General features: G+C 41.6%; 1 protein-coding gene across 3 annotated transcripts in view; it reads right to left on the reverse strand.

Moving 5' to 3' along the window:
• The window catches only part of CDK6 (cyclin dependent kinase 6), a 246,300-nt gene that overhangs the window by 119,083 nt on the left and 108,348 nt on the right, over positions 1-18,869 (reverse strand). For all 3 annotated transcript variants that reach the window (XM_044246025.1, XM_044246027.1, XM_044246026.1), the window contains exon 4: positions 10,727-10,894. In XM_044246025.1, the coding sequence (XP_044101960.1) occupies positions 10,727-10,894 (168 nt within the window). The remainder of the gene's footprint in view (positions 1-10,726; positions 10,895-18,869) is intronic.

Below are 18,869 nucleotides of genomic sequence, written 5' to 3' on the forward strand. Positions count from 1 at the left end.
GGGTTTTTTTTTTTTTAAACTTAACACAGTTCTCTTAAAGCTATATTATGTTTTAGAACACAAGATTTAGTCATTACTGTAACTCCACTAAAAATATTTCCCCAATTTAGGTTATTATTGATACGTTAACTATTTAATGTTAAAAACAGTTATGACCAGATAAAGCATCACTGAGACCTAGCATACTCTGATAATACCTAACCAACTAACTACCAGTCATGCACCTGAGCAAAAGCAATCAAGTCTTGGTTTTCCAGAATGCCACTGAAATATAGTCACAAGGTTTTAGCAGTTGAGAGTGATCCATAAAACAAGTTTATCTCCTGGTGCTGTAATTTCAAAATGGATGCAGATACAAGTTGTAATGACACCTTTCAGGGAAGCTGACGTTTAGGGGAAGCATCGCTTCCCCAGTGCACTCAGTATCCCCCAGTGCATCCTCCCTCCACCTCCCCAACTCTGAAACCTCTTATTTCAGAACACACACACACACACACACACACACACACACACGGGCTCCCCCTTTTACACTCACAGAGCAGCACAGTGTGCCTGTGTGTTGTTACCCCAAGTGCTTAAACGGATATGACATCTACTTATATTAGAGGCAAATCAAAAGTGCACAGGAAGGAACGCCCAGCTTTATCCTAGAGAGTCTGGCTGACTTCAGGGAGGAGACGGCATCTGCATTGTCTTGAGGAATGAGTAGGTATCTGTGAGGCTGAGAAGGGGGGAAAGGCGACGATCTAAGTGGAGAGAGAATGCCTAAGGCACGAGGCACAACATCTAATCGCATGCTGTTTCAAGCAGGAGGACAGAGGTCTGGAGTGGCGAGATCACAGGGCGTGTGGACGGGTTTGGGATGGGTGGGACAGCAGGGATGGAGAGGAAAGTTAGGAACAAACTGCTGCAGAGTATCTAGACTTTCTAACCTGTGGGCAACGGGGAGTCCGTGGCAATTTTCACTCTTTCTTTCTCCCCAAGCTTACTGGTTTCCCATAGCGGGACTACGCTCCGCGGCCCCTCCCACAGCTTTTTTCTATAAGCCAGTCTTGGCTTTCCAGGAAAAAGCAGCTCTGCTTTCCTGACTGACTGTAATCCTGCTCTTTCATCCACTCTGGAAGGGTGGGATTTTACAGTCATCTAAGGAAATGTTCATGCACATATGTGAAGACCATCATTTTTGGAATGTATCTCATCTTCACAGTAACTTTTTCCATTCTTCAGATAGTTTTAATTGTAATTTTTCTAATCTGCTTTTCCTAAACTAGTAAAAGCTAGTTTTCTGGAACTAGGTTACAGACAGACTTTGGCCCATTTAACAAGGTCAGACTGTTTATTCTTGACAGAATTCTTTCCCACTGTAAAAAGGTACTTTTAAATGCCACATTCCAAGAGCGGTGCCAGTAAGCCACTGAAGCATATTTTCCCACAAGAACTGATACCATGTGCGGTCCCCACCTCACTGAAATCACCCGGCGTTACATAAGGTACAGATAGTATTCAACGTCACTGTGAAATCTATCAACCAAAGTCTACCAGCAAGCATTCAGAAAACACTTGTTTCCATGCGTTTCAAAGCATTGTAACCTTTCAAAAGTAATCAAAACAAAAAGAAGAAAGAAGAAAGAGAAGGGTGGCTTTAGAATATTAAAAAAAAAATTTTTTTTTTTAAGATGGCAGAAGAATAGAAACCTTGTAGCTTTATATAAGTATCCAAACCTAGAAATAGTAGAGACTTTTTCTCCCTTATTTTGGGGCTTTTATGGCCAAGTTGTTAAATTTACAGCCCCACTTTTAGATTCTGCCAACCTTCAAAATAAATATATGAGCAGCGCTAAAGTAAATTCTCCTACGCTTTCCCCTTCTTTCTTTTGGATGTTTCCCTGAGACCTGAAGGTAGATTATTCCTCCACAGCTAACTGTAAAATTTAACATTCAAATTTATGAGGGATTTAAAAATCATCAGTATCCTTACAGACACCCGGGGCAACATTGTCACTCAAATTCTGTGCTTCACTCACTGGAGGAAAAGAAAACAGAAAGCGGGAACAACAAGAGGAATAGCTCAGCCACCCAAAGAGCATCACTCAGAAACAAACGTGCCATCTTAGCAATAAGGTCGATGAAATAGGAAAGATAATTCATCATCACAAAGCAATCATATAAAAGTCTGAGCTTTATTTTTAGAAAGGCCTTCACAGATGAACACAAACACGTACCTAATCTACCTCATCTCCCTAAGAACCCAAGTCAACTAAATAAAAAACTACAACGCAGACATTCTCAACCTTTTCCTGTAACATCATGGTTGTTCCAAAGATCCCTAGAGATCTTAATTTTTAATTAAAACATACCATATAGAAAATGTTAAGTGTACAAGCGGGGGAGGTATATGAAGGTTTGTGATCTTGAAGGAGGAGGATGAAGGACAATGAGTATCTGAAAGTTAGGAATGGCTGCCCAGACAGACATTCAAAGCGCAAATGCTATTTCTCAGGGCTCAAGTTGCTATGAGGAAATGAAGCACGCAACTGGGAAGATAGGCTAATAAAAGTCGCGTCTAAAACAAAACAAAACAACACAAAAAACAAAACAAAACCCCCCAAAAAACCCAACCCCAAACAAAAAAATCAAAAACAAATAAAACAAACAAAAAACAAAAACAACAACAAAACCCTAACCCCAAACCAAAACAAACAGAAAATAAAGCAAAAAAAAACAAACAAATAAAAAACCAAAAAACAACCACACACACACACACACACACACAAACACTTTAGATGCTCATAACTGATGATGCTGTGACCCCAGCCGCAACATGGAAAATGTGGTTGGAAATTCATTCACTGACTCACTGGTGAAAGCCGGGAGCTGGGGAAGAACTTAATGAAGTTCAAGGAGTAGCAAGAAATTTAGTGCGGTTAGACAACAGGGAATAGGTGTTGATGTGAATGGGGCTGGTCTCTGAGTGGGAGGGCAGGAGGGTAGGTTTGGGGCTACACTACAAAAAGCCTTCGCACGGCATGCTTACAGGGTTGGCGTTCACTCTTCAGACACTGGAGAATCGTGAAGATTCATTCTATTAACTCATCACGTATTTATCAAGTACCCACCATGTGTCAGGAAGGTGCTGTGGGAAACACTAGAATAGCATAAGATGTGGATTGAAGGAATAAAAATGGATATATCCAATGTAACAGAAGTTCAGTAACATATCTCAACAAAGGAACGTACACCAGGAGTCTGTCAAAACCTAAGCAAAGTGATGACACTGCCACCTCTCCTCACGGGATGTTAGTAATGACATTTATAAAACCACAGGAAGCTCACATATCCAAAGAATATGTAAAAGAGGAGGTAAAAGTACAAGTTACAGAAACACTGTTTTACATTCAGTTCCAAGGACTGTGCCTTCTACTCCTCTGGATGAACATGAACATATCGGAGTTAGGCAAATTTTGGGGAGATGAATGAAAAGATCTCATTAAATAGGCTATTCTGACCAGCCCCTGACCAAGCAAAGAAGGCACATTCCCGTAAGAGTTATGGGTTAAACATAAGACCCAACAAAACTTCTTCCACCTTCTGGATCCCTGAGAAACCCTTTGCCTGCAAAACCTTTCTATAGTACTTGGTCTTTTCAACCTTAAGTTAGTGCTTGGTCTGGACACTCAGACTGGGCTTCAGGTTCTGAGATTTGAATGGCTTCAGACAGAGTGTTTCCGTAATAGTATATGAAAAATCAGATGACAACCAGACCATGTCTATATGGTACCTTGACAGGACATGGTGGCCAAACGGATACACGGAATCAGAGAACATCCTGTCCTTTCTTTGAGTAAAACACCCTTCAGGCAACAGCATTACAGTTAAACTGTTTTCATCCAGAATTAACTGGCAACAGTGATCACTCAGGAAGGAGCTAGAATTAGGTGAGTCGAATGACTATCGTTTATAAACAAGGAAAGCAGTCATTTGATTAACTTCACAAGTATACATGGTACAGCTACACACCCACATGAACAGACATACACCCACACAGCAGCCTTCCGTAGAGCATGGAGATGCATCAGCTTCCGACACAGGAGAAATTCTCACTGCAGTCTTCAATGCTTGCCTTCACTGGGGAGGCAGAGTTCACCTATCAGATGGTAACTCAAAATGGGTTTTACTGCCACTGAGAATGCGCGCTGAAGGATCTGGATGGGTTCTCATGTTTGTGTTGGCTCTGGCATTTTCCACGTACCCAGCCCTGGGAATCCTAAAGAAAACGTGTCCTGTTCCCAGCTCTGTGCACTGCCCCATTGTGTTCCACTTCCCTCACTGGTGAAAGTGAAAACGAAACCAGCACAAACACTCCATTGTTCACTATGAAATATGTACTGGCAACTGGAAATGTTCACAAAACAGACCTGGTTGTGTCATGGCAAGGGGATGTGGAGTGGGGAGGGAGTTACAGGAGCCTTTCCGGCTTCAGAGGTGTGTCCCGCACTTTCGCTGAGGTGCTGAGGCGACAGACCTTTGGGTTTTTTCCATTATACTTGACTCAGGCTCCTGGTCTGATTTACTCAGTATGCACTGGCAGCGTCTGCAGGCTTCTGTGGGAGCAGCTCGGCTGCCCGAGCTGAGGCACAGACCTTGCCAGGTCTCCGTAGGAAATACAACACGCACGAAGAGGAAACAAGCATCAACAATTTATTTGCTCCTGTAAAAGATGACATTGTTCTGCCATCTCTGGTCCCACTTCACTTTGTCAACTTGGTGGTGCTGGCGGGGTACTGTGAAGTGAACTATTTCAAACACAAACAGAGAAAGCGAGTACAGGCTGGGGGCTGCTGCGTTCCAGCAGGTTCCCTCAGGACAATGCTGCTGACCTCTCTCAGCATCTCACTGCCCTGCAAGGGCGCGCGAGGAGAGCTTCCCTGATCCCCAGCCTACGAGGGTTCCTCGGACACAGGACCCAATCAGACTGTGTCCCTTCCCTTTACTGGATGTCAGTTTCTATCTATTCATTTCTTTTTGTGATCATTGTGATGAGATCATGAACTCCATGAAAGCAAAGACTGTGTCCACTTCTACTCCACATCATCCCTCAGGTTCACCGACAGTGGTCGGCACAAGGAAAGGCAGCAGCAATTATCTGCTGACTGAATGATCAGTCCATTTCATTACTCTCCTCCCTTAGGCTTATCATCAAGTTTTTGAATATGCACTGGTTCTCTAGTGTTTACTAAATGCTACCAAACTAGGGTTAGAGTAGGAAACCACCCATTGCTGAAGGCGTGAGAGTGGGATGTGAGGAATTCGAGTTTTTATAATACTTGTGGTATTAAATAAATGAATGATCTTAAATAATTTAGGGAATTACTCTCCAAGTGAATCCTTCTAATTTGTAGGGCTGTCAAATGAAGTATTCCATGTTTACTGTTTATTTGTTGTTTTTTGGTGATTTCTACAGAGAGGAAGATGTTTTCAGAACAAGCCTCTCTCTCTTTTTAAGATTTTGTTTATTTGAGAGAGAGAGAGCGAGCGAGCGCAAGCATGGGGAGGGACAGAGAGAAAATTCCAAGCTGGACTCTGTGCTGAGCAGGGACCCGGTTGCAGGGCTGGATCCCATGACTTTGAGATCACAATCCAAGCTGAAATCAAGAGCTGGACGCTTAACAGACTGAGCCACCCAGGCAGCCCCACAAGTATCTCTTAATAGAATGGATGGTATGGGGGGCGGAGGACCCTTGGAGAGGGGAATTTAATTCATTTAGTGAAAATTTCATTAAGTCATTACAAAAAGAGGAGAATTTCTTACTCTTCCATTATGGTACAAAGTGGAATTCTCCTCCAAACTGTGTATTACACACAAACACTGGAGGGAAAATGCTAATTGCACCTTTTGTCTAATGGTTGTAGAAAGGCCCTCCAATTGCCCTGAAAAGTGACTGTAAGGCTTGTTCACTGCAAGGCAGAGATAGGTATATGGCAGGCCATTCCTGGACTTGACCTCAGCATGTGAAGTAACAAGAGACACTAAAAGGCACAACCTCACTTTAAGGTGTAGAATCCTCTCTCTCCACAGGCAGCTTTCTGGTGACTGTCCTGGGAGAGCGTCTGGGTCTTCTGGCAATGACATCTGGATATAAAACCGTTAACACTGGCATTGCTCTGGACGGTCCTCGAAAAGTTCCATATTCGGTGAGTGTAGCATGGTGTGTGCACTGCTGGGATTATATTTAAGGGGGCAGACACACACAGGAGTGAATCAAGAGAATGCTTGGGTTTTCCTAAGCAACAATCCATTTATAAGATGTTCAAGTCTGCACACGTATGGCAGAAGTTTTATTCTGAGGTCTACATAAAAAAATCATTGAGCCAGGGGAAGCCTGGGTGACTCAGTCCCTTGAGCATCCGATTCCTGATTGCGACTCAGGTCTCGAACTCAGTCAGGGTCCTGAGATTGAGCCTATACTGGGATCTGTGCTGAGCATGGAGCCTGCTTGAGATTCTCTGTCCCTCTCCCTTTCCCCTCTCTCTGCTCTCTATTTCTTTCTCTTAAACAACATGACCACCACTACCAACAAAGGTAATTTAGCCAGGAGGTACAAGTTCATGCCTCAAAGTTCTCTACTGTGTCATAAATGTGGCATGAGCTAGTTGTTTTTAATAAGACTTAAAATATATTTTAAAAAATACACTGTTGGAACTTCTGTGGACTTTCTGGTTGCCCTTTGTAGGACCCAGTAACTCCACAGAACACAGTCTCACGTCCTCTGAGGTACTGGCCTACGGTGTGGAGAGGAGGAAGGGAGCGGGGACGGGAGGTGAGAGCCAGAATATTAGTTAAATTTAAATTAGTTATATTTCCCCAAGCTGTTTACAATCTGTTTGGTGAGTTCAGACTCAACCTGGTCACAAACTGCTTATCTGAGTCTCAGTTTCCCCACCTGCCAAATGAGGCAATTGGTAGCGAGTTCTCTAAACACTGCATCCAACGGCAACAGTACCATGTCACCCTGCGTGCTGCGTAGAGCAATTCAGGAAAACAGTAATGAATATTTGACAACACAGAACTATGAAGAGACTGCTCCCTCCCTGGGCTGCGGGTCACAGTGCTTCATGATGATCAGAGTCATCATCACACTGCTGGTGATGTCCCAGGTCCTGCTCCTCAGACTCTCCGCAGCAGACCTGGTACAAAGTGGAATTCTCCTCCAAACTGTGCATTACACACAAACACTGGAGGGAAAATGCTAATTGTGTGTGACCAAAACTGCTGGCTGAGTGGTTGGTTGCTCTTTCTCTCTTTTATCCTGACAGATGAAAATGAGTTGCACCATACACTGCATAAGACATGGAAAGTACTTAGAAATGTCGACTTTAGAACGACTCTAAATATCATTTTAGCTAGCCTTGTAGTCATTCCACTGAATAAGCATGTATTACTGAAACACTTCTGTCACCGAGATTATATAACCCGTGAGTCATGATTCTTATACACGTCACTTCCATGTAATGGAAAGAACCTCCCTGTAACCTACTCTCTTCATCCACAAACGTCGTAGTATTTCAATACTGGTCATAGGAATTGATGCTCACGGTTTCAGAGACATTTCTGATAAAAAGAGCCCACGGCAGGTATTAGGGGTAACGGGGGTCCCACTGCGCTTCACAGCGCCAGCTCCTTCCTGCAGCACAAGATCTCACACACACAGTTATGTGCGTCCCAAGCCCAATGTGCCTGCAAACTGCTGCCCTCAGACTTGGGTGAACACACAGGTGGTACAACCTACCGTCCGGAGGAAGGACCCATTCGGTCAGGGAACTGCAATGCCCTGAGTGTGGTGGGGTGAGGGTGGGGGTCTTGGACTCCAGTCAGAGTATCTCCAGCTGGATTCGATGCTCCATGGACAGAGGCCCAGCTGGCGCAGGGCCAGTGCAGGCTCCCTGCAAGTACAAGATCCAGGCCAGGGGCCCCGCCTGCCTGGGTCTAAGGCATTCATGGTAGCCATTCGCATCTTCATTCTACAATCTTTACATGAACAGGTTACTGTTACACAGCCTAAGTCACGCATCACCCACAGCTATGACTATGGTCCACTCTTATAAGAACTGTCCTCAATTTTTTCTCAAAAGACCAATTCCTTCAAGGAGCATACAGCCTGATACAGAGGACCCTAAAAATAATTACAAACAAGCTAGAAAACAGTATTATGAAAGGCATGAGTAAGACGTCCCTCTGGAAACACTGAGGGACTGATTTCTGCAGGGAGTACCAGAAGGGGACATCTGAGTCTGGCTTTGGAAGAGAACGAAGGTAGTAGCATTTCTCATGGCTCTAAGATGGCAGTTTCGAATCAGTTAACTTGTAATTCCTTTAACATTCCACAGATTAAGTTGATTCCCAGGTCCTGTATGACATAACCCACTAAAAAATGTTTATTTCCAGGAAGTGGAGTGCAGTCTTTTCTCTTCAAGAAATTCTAAAAATAAATACCAGTTCAGTCTAAAAAACTGATTTTAAGTCTTTATATATCACCACGTATAAGTTAACTAATGCATCACTAAACTAAATGGACTTTTCCTTAAATAGAAAAACAGAAAACAATGGGAAAAATTTTAAATGCAGTTCCCTTTAGGAATCATAACCTTTATTACCGACATTAAATTCCAGCTATCATTCTTGCAAATAACGTCCAGTTTGTTGCAGTGTCTTTCCCAGTTGTTAGTATTTTTTACTTTCTATCACCACAGGAAATACAGAAATACAGGAAATACAGTACAAATCAGACATTGAAAAATCAGGTATTTAAGACAACCCTTTTCCATTTCTCTATGAAATAATTTGTCTACATTTTCCTGTCTGAACATACCAACTTTCAGCAAGAATGGAATGTTAATTGATGTTACGCACAAGCTGGGCTATCATTCCTCAAATTTAGTAAGAAAAAAAAAACAAAAACAAAAAACACCCAGAAAACAAACAAACAAAAATCCCAAAACAAAACCAACTGGGTTTCCTGTTTTTATTTATGGTTTTTTGTGCCCATGCTTCCCTCAATGAAAGTACCCAAGGAGCTCAGCTCCTTCCATTTGTTCCCCTGATAACCACTGGAATGACAAAGCCTATTTTAAGCTTTTCCTCAGGGACTCCAAACACTATGCACAACTATATTCTAGGGAAGCCCACAGCCTACCTAACCCTTCCCACCAGGGAAAGCCACAGACTCAGCAGTTCGGCTGTGATCACGTAAGAATACAAGGGTTCACTCGACCCAGCCCAAAGCTGAGGTGTAACCTTTAAATACAATCTACTGTCTTGTCTTCTGAAAAGTATGATTTATCTTTCAACAATGGTGACACACTCCAAGGAAGCATCTGTAAAAATTCTGATGCCCCAGATAAAGCATAAAATGCTGAGAAAGTATGTGGTCTTACATGTCCAAGATGTAGTCTCCATATTCTGGGGGTGGAGAAATGGAACACTTTTGTAAACTAGACGTTTTCCTAAGACAAGTTATCTCAGCGAATGTCCAACTGCCCTTCTGTCTATTTCTAAGCTGAAGCATTACTGGAATTTGGGTAAACAATTCTTTGGTGGGCAGAGTATCAGCCTCCTTGTAGCCACTGCCATCCCTCAAGTCATTAGGATGACCAAAGATGCCGCCATAAATTTCTCAACAGTGCCCTCCACCCAGGACCATGTGGCCCTTCATTGAGAATCGCTTCAAGGCTAGAGATGGACTGTGAAAAATGGCATACTGACCCAAGAAGAGTCTTTCTCTTTTTTTTTTTTTTAAAGATTTTATTTATTTATTTGACAGACAGAGATCACAAGCAGGCAGAGAGGCAGGCAGAGAGAGAGAAGGAAGCAGGCTCCCCGCGGAGCAGAGAGCCCGATGCGGGGCTCGATCCCAGGACCCTGAAATCATGACCTGAGCTGAAGGCAGAGGCTTAACCCACTGAGCCACCCAGGCACCCCAGAAGAGTCTTTCTCTTAAGGCTTAATCTAATGCTTTGAGGACAATTTTTATAGTCTTCGTGGACCCAAGGGGATTCTCAGCATCAACCTCCTACCCCAAGGAAGTAGGACAATAGAGGGACATTCCTTGGCTTTTTGTATCTCCACATGAATTCACTACATGTAAAACAGGTCTTTCAAAGATAAATGTTATCAGTGCCTACTGATAGGCAGCGGTGCAGTTGGCAGGGTGGGAGGGATGGTGCTGCTTGTTCATGGGGCATCCTGGTTCACTGTAAATTTAATTTCTTCTTCATAGTCGGCACCAGAGCTTCAGAAGAGAGCTTTCACACACCTGCACAGGCACCTGGCTATTTCTCAAACCAGGACGCTACAGACAGATCAACATTCCTGGGGCTCTTCCTCCCTAAACCCTTGAGCTGTGTTTCCCCATTCTCTCTGTATGCAGCTCTGAAAACAGTGGTTATGAGAAAAAGCATTTGGAAATTTTTAACTGATTCCTTTCTAGTGGCGACAACATAACAGACTATTTCTGCAATGGATCCTGTCCGTGACGAGCCAACTCTGTTTGTACCTGTAATTGTAAGCAAAACCCTTTCTTTCTAGCCCTGCTTTTTAAAGGGCGCAAAGACATTTTGTACCCCAACCTGACCAGAGGCAGTGATAATCTCTGGGGCATGGTATGGGGGCAGTACATCATTTAATAGAGGAAATATAAGCTTAATGAAACAACAGCACATTCTCACTCACCACTGAGGTAAGAGCCATCTGGAAACTGTAGATGCGGGCAAGGCCGAAGTCAGCCAGCTTTATTTGTCCACTGCTGGTCACCAGAATGTTCTGCGGTTTTAGGTCACGATGCACTACTCGGTGAGAATGAAGAAAATCTAGACCTCGGAGAAGCTGAAACATCATGTCCTAAATAAAATGAAAAAAAGAAAATCAATAAACTGTCGAAACAGAATTCAACATGCGGAATCATTAGCATTGGAAAGCATTTGACAAGTATTTACTGAAGAAATCAATCTGTCTCCCTTTCCACCTCTCCAGTCTCCCATTCTCAAGGTCACTAACAAAAAATTTCACATTGACCTGTATTCTATTAATGAAAGGAAAATTTAAAAATAGTTTCACGTGGCACTGGAAATATTCTGGAGGAAAAATATCAAACTGGTGTCTATAGTAAACTGGGGAGAGGAAGTAAGTAGTAAGACCGAGATACTTTTTATTTCATGTATTTTTATATGGTTTAATATGTTACTTACACAATTAAAACCAAGTAAATGGTAGTAATATAATGGTAATCCCTATTATTTTTATAGCACCTAACACTACGCAATCACTACATGTCAAGCACTGTTCTAAACACATTCTGTTTAGTAACTCAATACACAACCCAACACTGGGTTAATAATAGCATTACCCTCATTTTATAGGCCAAGAAACTGATTCACAGGTATATACAATTATCTCAAAGTAAAAACACTAGCCAAGAAGTCAGTCGTGATTCAAACTATAGTCTAGAAAAAGTGGGTTCAAATCCCCAAAGAACTCCTTTATTAGATCAATGACAGAATGAGTACATAAAGCCAAGTAAGCCATTTAACGTCCCCCAAGCCTCCATTCCCGTCTGTAAAATGGGAAAACAACAAAACTTACTTCACAGGATCATTGTTTGTAAAGTACTTAGCAAAGTAGTACGCGTTCAATAAATGGCAGCTCTTAATGCTATCACTACCGACCAGCATGGGTCTGGCAGTAGGGGGGACTTCCAAAAAATAAACCAATGTCCCATCTTTCTCTAACTTTGGAACTGGTAAAATGAGAAGTTTTAAACCTCAGAAACAGTGTGTGAAAGTAGGAATTCAAGATACTGACTATTTGATCCTTTGAGATCTTGGGTTAACCAGACTGACCTACCCTCCCAAATATTGTACAAATGGTGTATACAAGGGAGGATGGAATTATTTTGTTCATATAAGGATTAGACAAATGGGAAGGCAGCATCATGGGCTTCAGAGCTGGCAGAAGCTGTGCGGACACCCTTGTTCATTAGATGGACCTTATTTGGTTACTGGTTGACAGTACTGGTTTTTCCTTCAGAGCTGGGAGTTCTGTCTTTACGTGAGGTCTTGTTGAAAACCAAAGCCTCAGTTTTCCAGAAAGCGAAGAGAAGACAGTGCTCACTTTTTATAATATTATGAAATTACATGAAGTAACATCTGCTGGGGGGGCGGGCAGCTTTGTGGAACATGGTAAGCATTCAGTCAGTGACAATCATTCAAGTGTCCTGTTTCCCCAGGGAGACAGATACAAACAACTCTAAGAAAATGTGGCCAATGACAAGGTCAGCGAATCTGCTGAATCCTTAGCATTGGAAATTCAATGTCACAGGTGTACTAGAATCCCTCAGAGATGCCCGTCTACGGACATTCTGAACTAGGAGGGTTTACCTTCTAGGTTTTCAAAGGCAGAACTCTTTAGAGAAAACTGCACTGTTGAGGGTCAGTCCTTTAAGACCTGAGAACCACTGCAGGTCACACACCTCACAATGCACACACTTCTGGTGTGAAAATGAAGCATGTGATGTTTACAAAAGTAGTGGGGCAGATCAGTCATTACCGGAAATGTATGCACATGACTTGTAAGGCCTGGATTTTAAACAGCATGATTAACGTAAAGTAATGCCATGCTAGCCTACCATCTTTCCCTTCTTCTATCCTAAACACCATCCGTTTAACACTGCACAAAGAATAAATCGGTTTGGTTCATTTTTCAGTGCTCAGATAGTTTAAGCAGGCCATTAACAGAATAAAAATTTTAAAATTTGAACTAATTAATTAACAGTAAAGCCCATCTAAAGTTTATAAAAAGCCTGAACCACAGAGTTAAAAAATAAAAAGTGTGTATGGCTTTTATTTGTGTATTTATTTATACAAGATGTACATCTTTCTTAACTACTAAATCGGTACATGCTTAATGCAGAAATTGTTTTAAAAATCCAGAGGATGGGGGAGCCTGGATGGCTCAGTTGGTTAAGCATCTAACTCTTTTTTTTTTTTTTTTAAGATTTTATTTATTTATTTGACAGAGAGAGAGAGAGATCACAAGTAGGCAGAGAGGCAGGCAGAGAGAGAGGGGGAAGCAGGCTCCCTGCTGAGCAGAGAGCCTGATGTGGGCCCTGATCCCAGGACCCTGAGATTATGACCTGAGCCAAAGGCAGAGGCTTAATCCACTGAGCCACCCAGGTGCCCTAAAAGCATCTAATTCTAGATTTCTGCTCAGGTCATGATCTCAGGGTCATGAGATGGAGTCCCATGTGGGGCTCCACGCTCAGCATGCAGTCTGTTTGTCCCTCTCTGTTCCTCTCCCTGTTCTCTCTGTTTCTCTCCCAAATAAATAAGTATTTTTTAAAAATCCAGAGGAAGAACATAAATCACTCAAAATCCTACCATTTAGAGAACAGAGAAAACTTTACCATTAAACAATGTTTGTCTTTCTGGTCTTTCAAAAATTACAGATGTTGCTATAGTTATAGGAATAAATATACAGTACTTACATATATACACAACATATAGCACATATAAAGAGTATTAATATACACATGTATTTATAAATAAAAATTATTATTCTGTACATGTTATTTTTGGGTTGTTTTAAAGGCATTTAACAATTCAATATGAATATTTTTGCCATGTAAACAAAATTCTACTACTATATATATATATTTTTAATAGAACATTATTTTTTAAGATTTTATTTATTTGACAGAGATCATAAGTAGGCAGAGAGGCAGGCAGAGAGAGAAAGGGAAGCAGGCTCCCCTCTGAGCAGAGAGCCCGATGTGGGGCTTGATCCCAGGACTCTGGGATCATGACCTGAGCTGAAGGCAGAGGCTTAAACCCACTGAGCCACCCAGGTGCCCCTAGAACATGATTTCTAATGGCTGCATGGTTTTCTTCCCTGGGATATGCCATCATCATTATTTGGTTTTAGTCACGTTATTTTGGAACTTCTACCAAGAGTCTAGTCCCCCTTCTTTAAAGGCTGGGGTACATGAGAATGGCTTGTTACCATTATAACTATTACAACCAGCACAGTTTAAGTAGTGTCAACCCATGTAATGCTGATTCCATGTAAATGATGCTTATAGATTTATGGTAAGTTGATTTTATGTAAGATTACTATTCTTCAGATTTTACTAGGCTATTAATTTTTTTTTTTTTTTTTGGTGAGCATACAGGGTTTTCTTTTAATCCTACAATATTCGGCTACAAAAGAGTTTTGAACTCTGTGAGCTTTGAATTAAATGATTTAAAATTTTTTCGCCCAAGTCTCATGATCTTCAGTAATTCAACTGTGAGGTAGTTTGAGGCACGGTATAAACTTATAGTAAGTGTGATGTGGAAACCCTCCTCAATCTTTAGTGTCTTTCACTGTAACACCTAATCTCAAAGGGAAAATACACTCAGCTATGTCAGGGACTCCAGTCACAAAGAAGAGTAAGACATGGTCCCAATTCCTGAGAATGATACGAACGAATAAAACTGTTACACTAAACATGGCAGGAAAAAACACCTTTCCTTCAGAATCACAAGAAGTGCTTGGATCAAAGACATTTCAGAGGACTCTTAAGCTTATTACCTGTTCGATCTCCGTTTACAGTATTGTGAGACATACTTTTAAATTAGCTCCTCAAGATTTTAATCTAAATTAATCTATCTTATATGAAACATATTTCACAGTAATCCTGGTGATATAAGGCAATGAAACTACAGATACTGCCAATTAAGGCTCTTTAAGTTAAATACAGATTTAAACCTTTTAACATTACAATGCGTAATTCTGGTACAAAAGGTTTAAACATCTAGTCCTGCTTATGACAAACAGTCACTTGGGGCCCTCACTCCATCTTTCTGAAGCAGGTGTCGTGGAAGTATGTTTCAACAGGACACCATCATGGAATGAAGTCTGGCTCCCAGCGACTTTGGGTGGGGTTTTGTCCTTGGTGACATACTCTTAGAAGATTCTGGACTTTACTCTGAATACTAGAAATCTGTAAAGCTGTGAAATCATTTCTTAAAGGTGTTCTAGAGGTTCAGTCCTGTCATTTCTTTAAAAACAAAACAAACAAGCAAACTGAAAACTTAACTCAAGCTTTCCTAATGGGAAAAACTTATATTATTGGGTCTTTTTCCAACTACAAGGTGTAATCAGTACCAAAAGATACTAAAACACACAATTTATACCATACAGTAAATCACAGAAATGACAACTTTCAACGGACAATTCTGGATTTTTGGCTTTATCTATGTTGACAAAGTCATGCCCTCAAGGTTTAAGTGACAAAAATATACATCAACAATCTAACTACTTAAAAACAAAAAATAAGGCATAAACAACCACAGTCAATGATAATCATTTTTGTCCTCCTTATAATGTGTAAATTACAGTATTTTCAAATTTGTTATTCAAGTTTCAAGCATCTTCATAACGATTTGTCGTTTCTTCCAAAGTCCTCCTATCTGGTTTGTTTTTATGAAGGGTATTACAGGAGTCCACAGTTTAAAATGGATCACATAGGACAGGGGCACCTGGGTGGCTCAGTGGGTTCAAGCCTCTGCCTTCGGCTCAGGTCATGATCTCAGAGTCCTGGGATCCAGCCCTGCATCAGGCTCTCTGCTCAGCAGGGAGCCTACATCCCTCTCTCTCTCTCTGCCTTGCCTCTGTCTACTTGTAATCTCTGTCTGTCAAATAAATAAATAAAATCTTTAAAAAAACAATAAAAAATGGATCATATACAACAAAGGTACTGTACATTAAACTGGTAACACATTGATTTAAGGTAGCGGTTATGATTAGGAATAGAAATAAAAGATCACGATCATCTACACATAAAAGGTGATGGTAAAAGCCATAAAGAAAAGAAGAGCACTTTAATAATAATGAGGGCTTGTCCTAGAATCTTTTTTTGGTTTTGTGGATCAAGAGTATATATTTTAAAATTCTTTTTTTTTTTTTTTAAAGATTTTATTTATTTATTTGAGAGAGAGAGAGACAGTGAGAGAGAGCATGAGCGAGGAGAAGGTCAGAGAGCGAAGCAGACTCCCCATGGAGCTGGGAGCCTGATGTGGGACTCGATCCCGGGACTCCAGGATCACGCCCTGAGCCGAAGGCAGTCGTCCAACCAACTGAGCCACCCAGGCGTCCCTATTTTAAAATTCTTAATCATGGTAAAATACACATAAACATTAAACTGACCAGCTAACTGTTCTTGAGTGCAGACTTTAGTACTAAGTATATCCACACTGTAGTGCAACCAAGCTCCAGAATTTTTCCATCTTGCAAAAAAATTTTTTTTTTAATTTTGTCAGAGAGAGAGAGAGCGAGAGCGAGCACAGGTAGACAAAGCGGCAGGCAGAGTCAGAGGGAGAAGCAGGCTCCTCGCGGAGCAAGGAGCCCGATGTGGGACTCGTTCCCAGGACGCCGGGATCATGACCTGAGGCGAAGGCAGCTGCTTAACCAACAGAGCCACCCAGGCATCCCCCATCTTGCAAAACTTAAAACTATACCCATTGAACAATTCTCCATTTCTCCCTCCTCTCCGGACCCTGGCAACCACTCTCCTAACTCTCTGTCTCCATGAATTTGACTACTCCAGATACCTCAATGTAACTGGAATCATACTGTATTTGTCTTTTTTTTTTTTTTTAAGATTTTATTTATTTATTTGTCAGAGAGAGAGGGAGAGCGAGCGAGCACAGGCAGACAGAGAGGCAGGCAGAGGCAGAGGGAGAAGCAGGCTCCCTGCCGAGCAAGGAGCCCGATGCGGGACTCGATCCCAGGACGCTGAGATCATGACCTGAGCCGAAGGCAGCTGCTTAACCAACTGAGCCACCCAGGCGTCCCTGTATTTGTCTTTTTTTTTTTTTTTTTAAAAGATTTTATTTATTTATTTGAGACAGAGAGAGTGTGAGAGAGAGCATGAGCGAGGAGAAGGTCAGAGAGCGAAGCAGACTCCCCATGGAGCTGGGAGCCTGATGTGGGACTCGATCCCGGGACTCCAGGATCACGCCCTGAGCCGAAGGCAGTCGTCCAACCAACTGAGCCACCCAGGCGTCCCTGTATTTGTCTTTTTATGACTTGCTTACTTCACCTAGTATAATATCCTCAAGATTCAACCATGTGGTAGCGTACGCCAGAATGTCCATCCTTTTTAAGGCTGAATGATATTCCACTGTATGTATTTTCCACATTTTGCTTATTCATTCATCTGCTGATGGACCTTTTGGCTACTGTGAATAACGCTGCCATGAGCGTGGGTGTCCAAAGATCTTTGTAACCCTGCTTTGAATTATTTGGGATAACACACACACACACACACACACACACACACACACACCCTCTCCATCCAGAAGTGGAACTGCCAGATCTAGTCCCAGCATCTTTTAAAATCACAGTTCTCCCCTAAAGTGTGGTACAGTGTTACTACATAAAGCAATGGAGTAGAGACTAACAAAGCCATGTCTGGGTCGGTTGGCAGGTCATTTCACTCACTCCTATCTCTGTGTCAGGCAGAATCTGCTGTCTCCACATGAAGCTTACTGTGTGGCACACACCTTTATTCTACTTCAAAACTTGATAGAAGTTCCTTCATGCTGATCAATTCCCCACAAGAACAATGGGCTTCAAAGACTGCTTTATAAATAGGTTCCCCCCGATTCTCATTTTGATCAGAAGTACCCAAAGAATGGCCATCCAAAATCACAAATGGCAAAACAAATTCTGACAAAGCAAAGTGTGGGTGGTGGTTAAAGGAGGTTCCTTAAAACTTCAGATGAACTGGAAAGTTGTAATTCATGAATTCAAAGCAAGCAATAAATGGGAAGACCTGGAGAGGAGCTACAAGAGTCCCATGTGAGCTCTGTTCCAGTCAAGCTGTCTGGTCTTCCTGTCACTTCATCACACCGTGCACCGGCTGGGCCAGGGCTGGGTGGGGGATACGGGATAACTGAGTAAGGGCAACACATCACTGTGGGACTCTTCAGCAGAAACAAAGGCAAGGCCTCTAATTCCAAGTGCTGACTTTCTATTTTTACTGCTTCTAGGCAACTGGATAAAAGCATAATAGAAGTGGCTTTGTAAGCCAATTTTATTAATAAAATATGTATTCTAAAGAGGGAATGAAAAGAATCCATATATTATTCATTCCTGGAAGTGATGATAATGCCAAAGTAAGAAAAGAATCAGTCTCAACTAACTAGAAATAAGAAAAGAACAACTAATTTTCACCAAGCCTGGAAATGCTGGTATTTGAAGGACAATGTCATGACTAAATGGACAGTCTGAAAGAAGGAATCATTACGTCACCATGATGGCTATTATTAACCCACAGTGAAAAGTCATCAGGAATTGAAACTACAAATAGCAATGTGAATTATAACTTTTTTTCAGAGCAGGATATAAAAATCAGCATTGCATAAATAAGAAAATACAAAGCACAATTGCCTGGAGGTTATTGACTAATGATCTAAATGATTTTTGTCCCTATGCACACTGTTTTGTGATCTTTTTAAAAACATTTAACAACACACTGTGGATATTTCCCCATTTCAACACATATTTTTCGTAATAGTTTTTTAAAACAATATGCTTTTTAATGACTGCATCTGGAAAAATACCTTGTTATCTTTTCCCATTCTTCCTTCTCATTTTCCTCTTTTGAGAATTTCCCCCTCACTTAGTACTTCCCTCCTCTCCAAATGAGGTAATGTGTTACAAAAGTTGGTTTTCTGCTCCAAAGCGGAGCATATTATTATTTGCCTACTGTAGTAGACATTGTTGGTTGTCAGCCATGACGAACTGGTCCAAGGTAATCATATTCCCATTTGTT

Source organism: Neovison vison, chromosome 4 (genome assembly GCF_020171115.1).
Source record: "Neovison vison isolate M4711 chromosome 4, ASM_NN_V1, whole genome shotgun sequence".
NCBI classification, from domain to species: Eukaryota; Metazoa; Chordata; class Mammalia; order Carnivora; family Mustelidae; genus Neogale; species Neogale vison.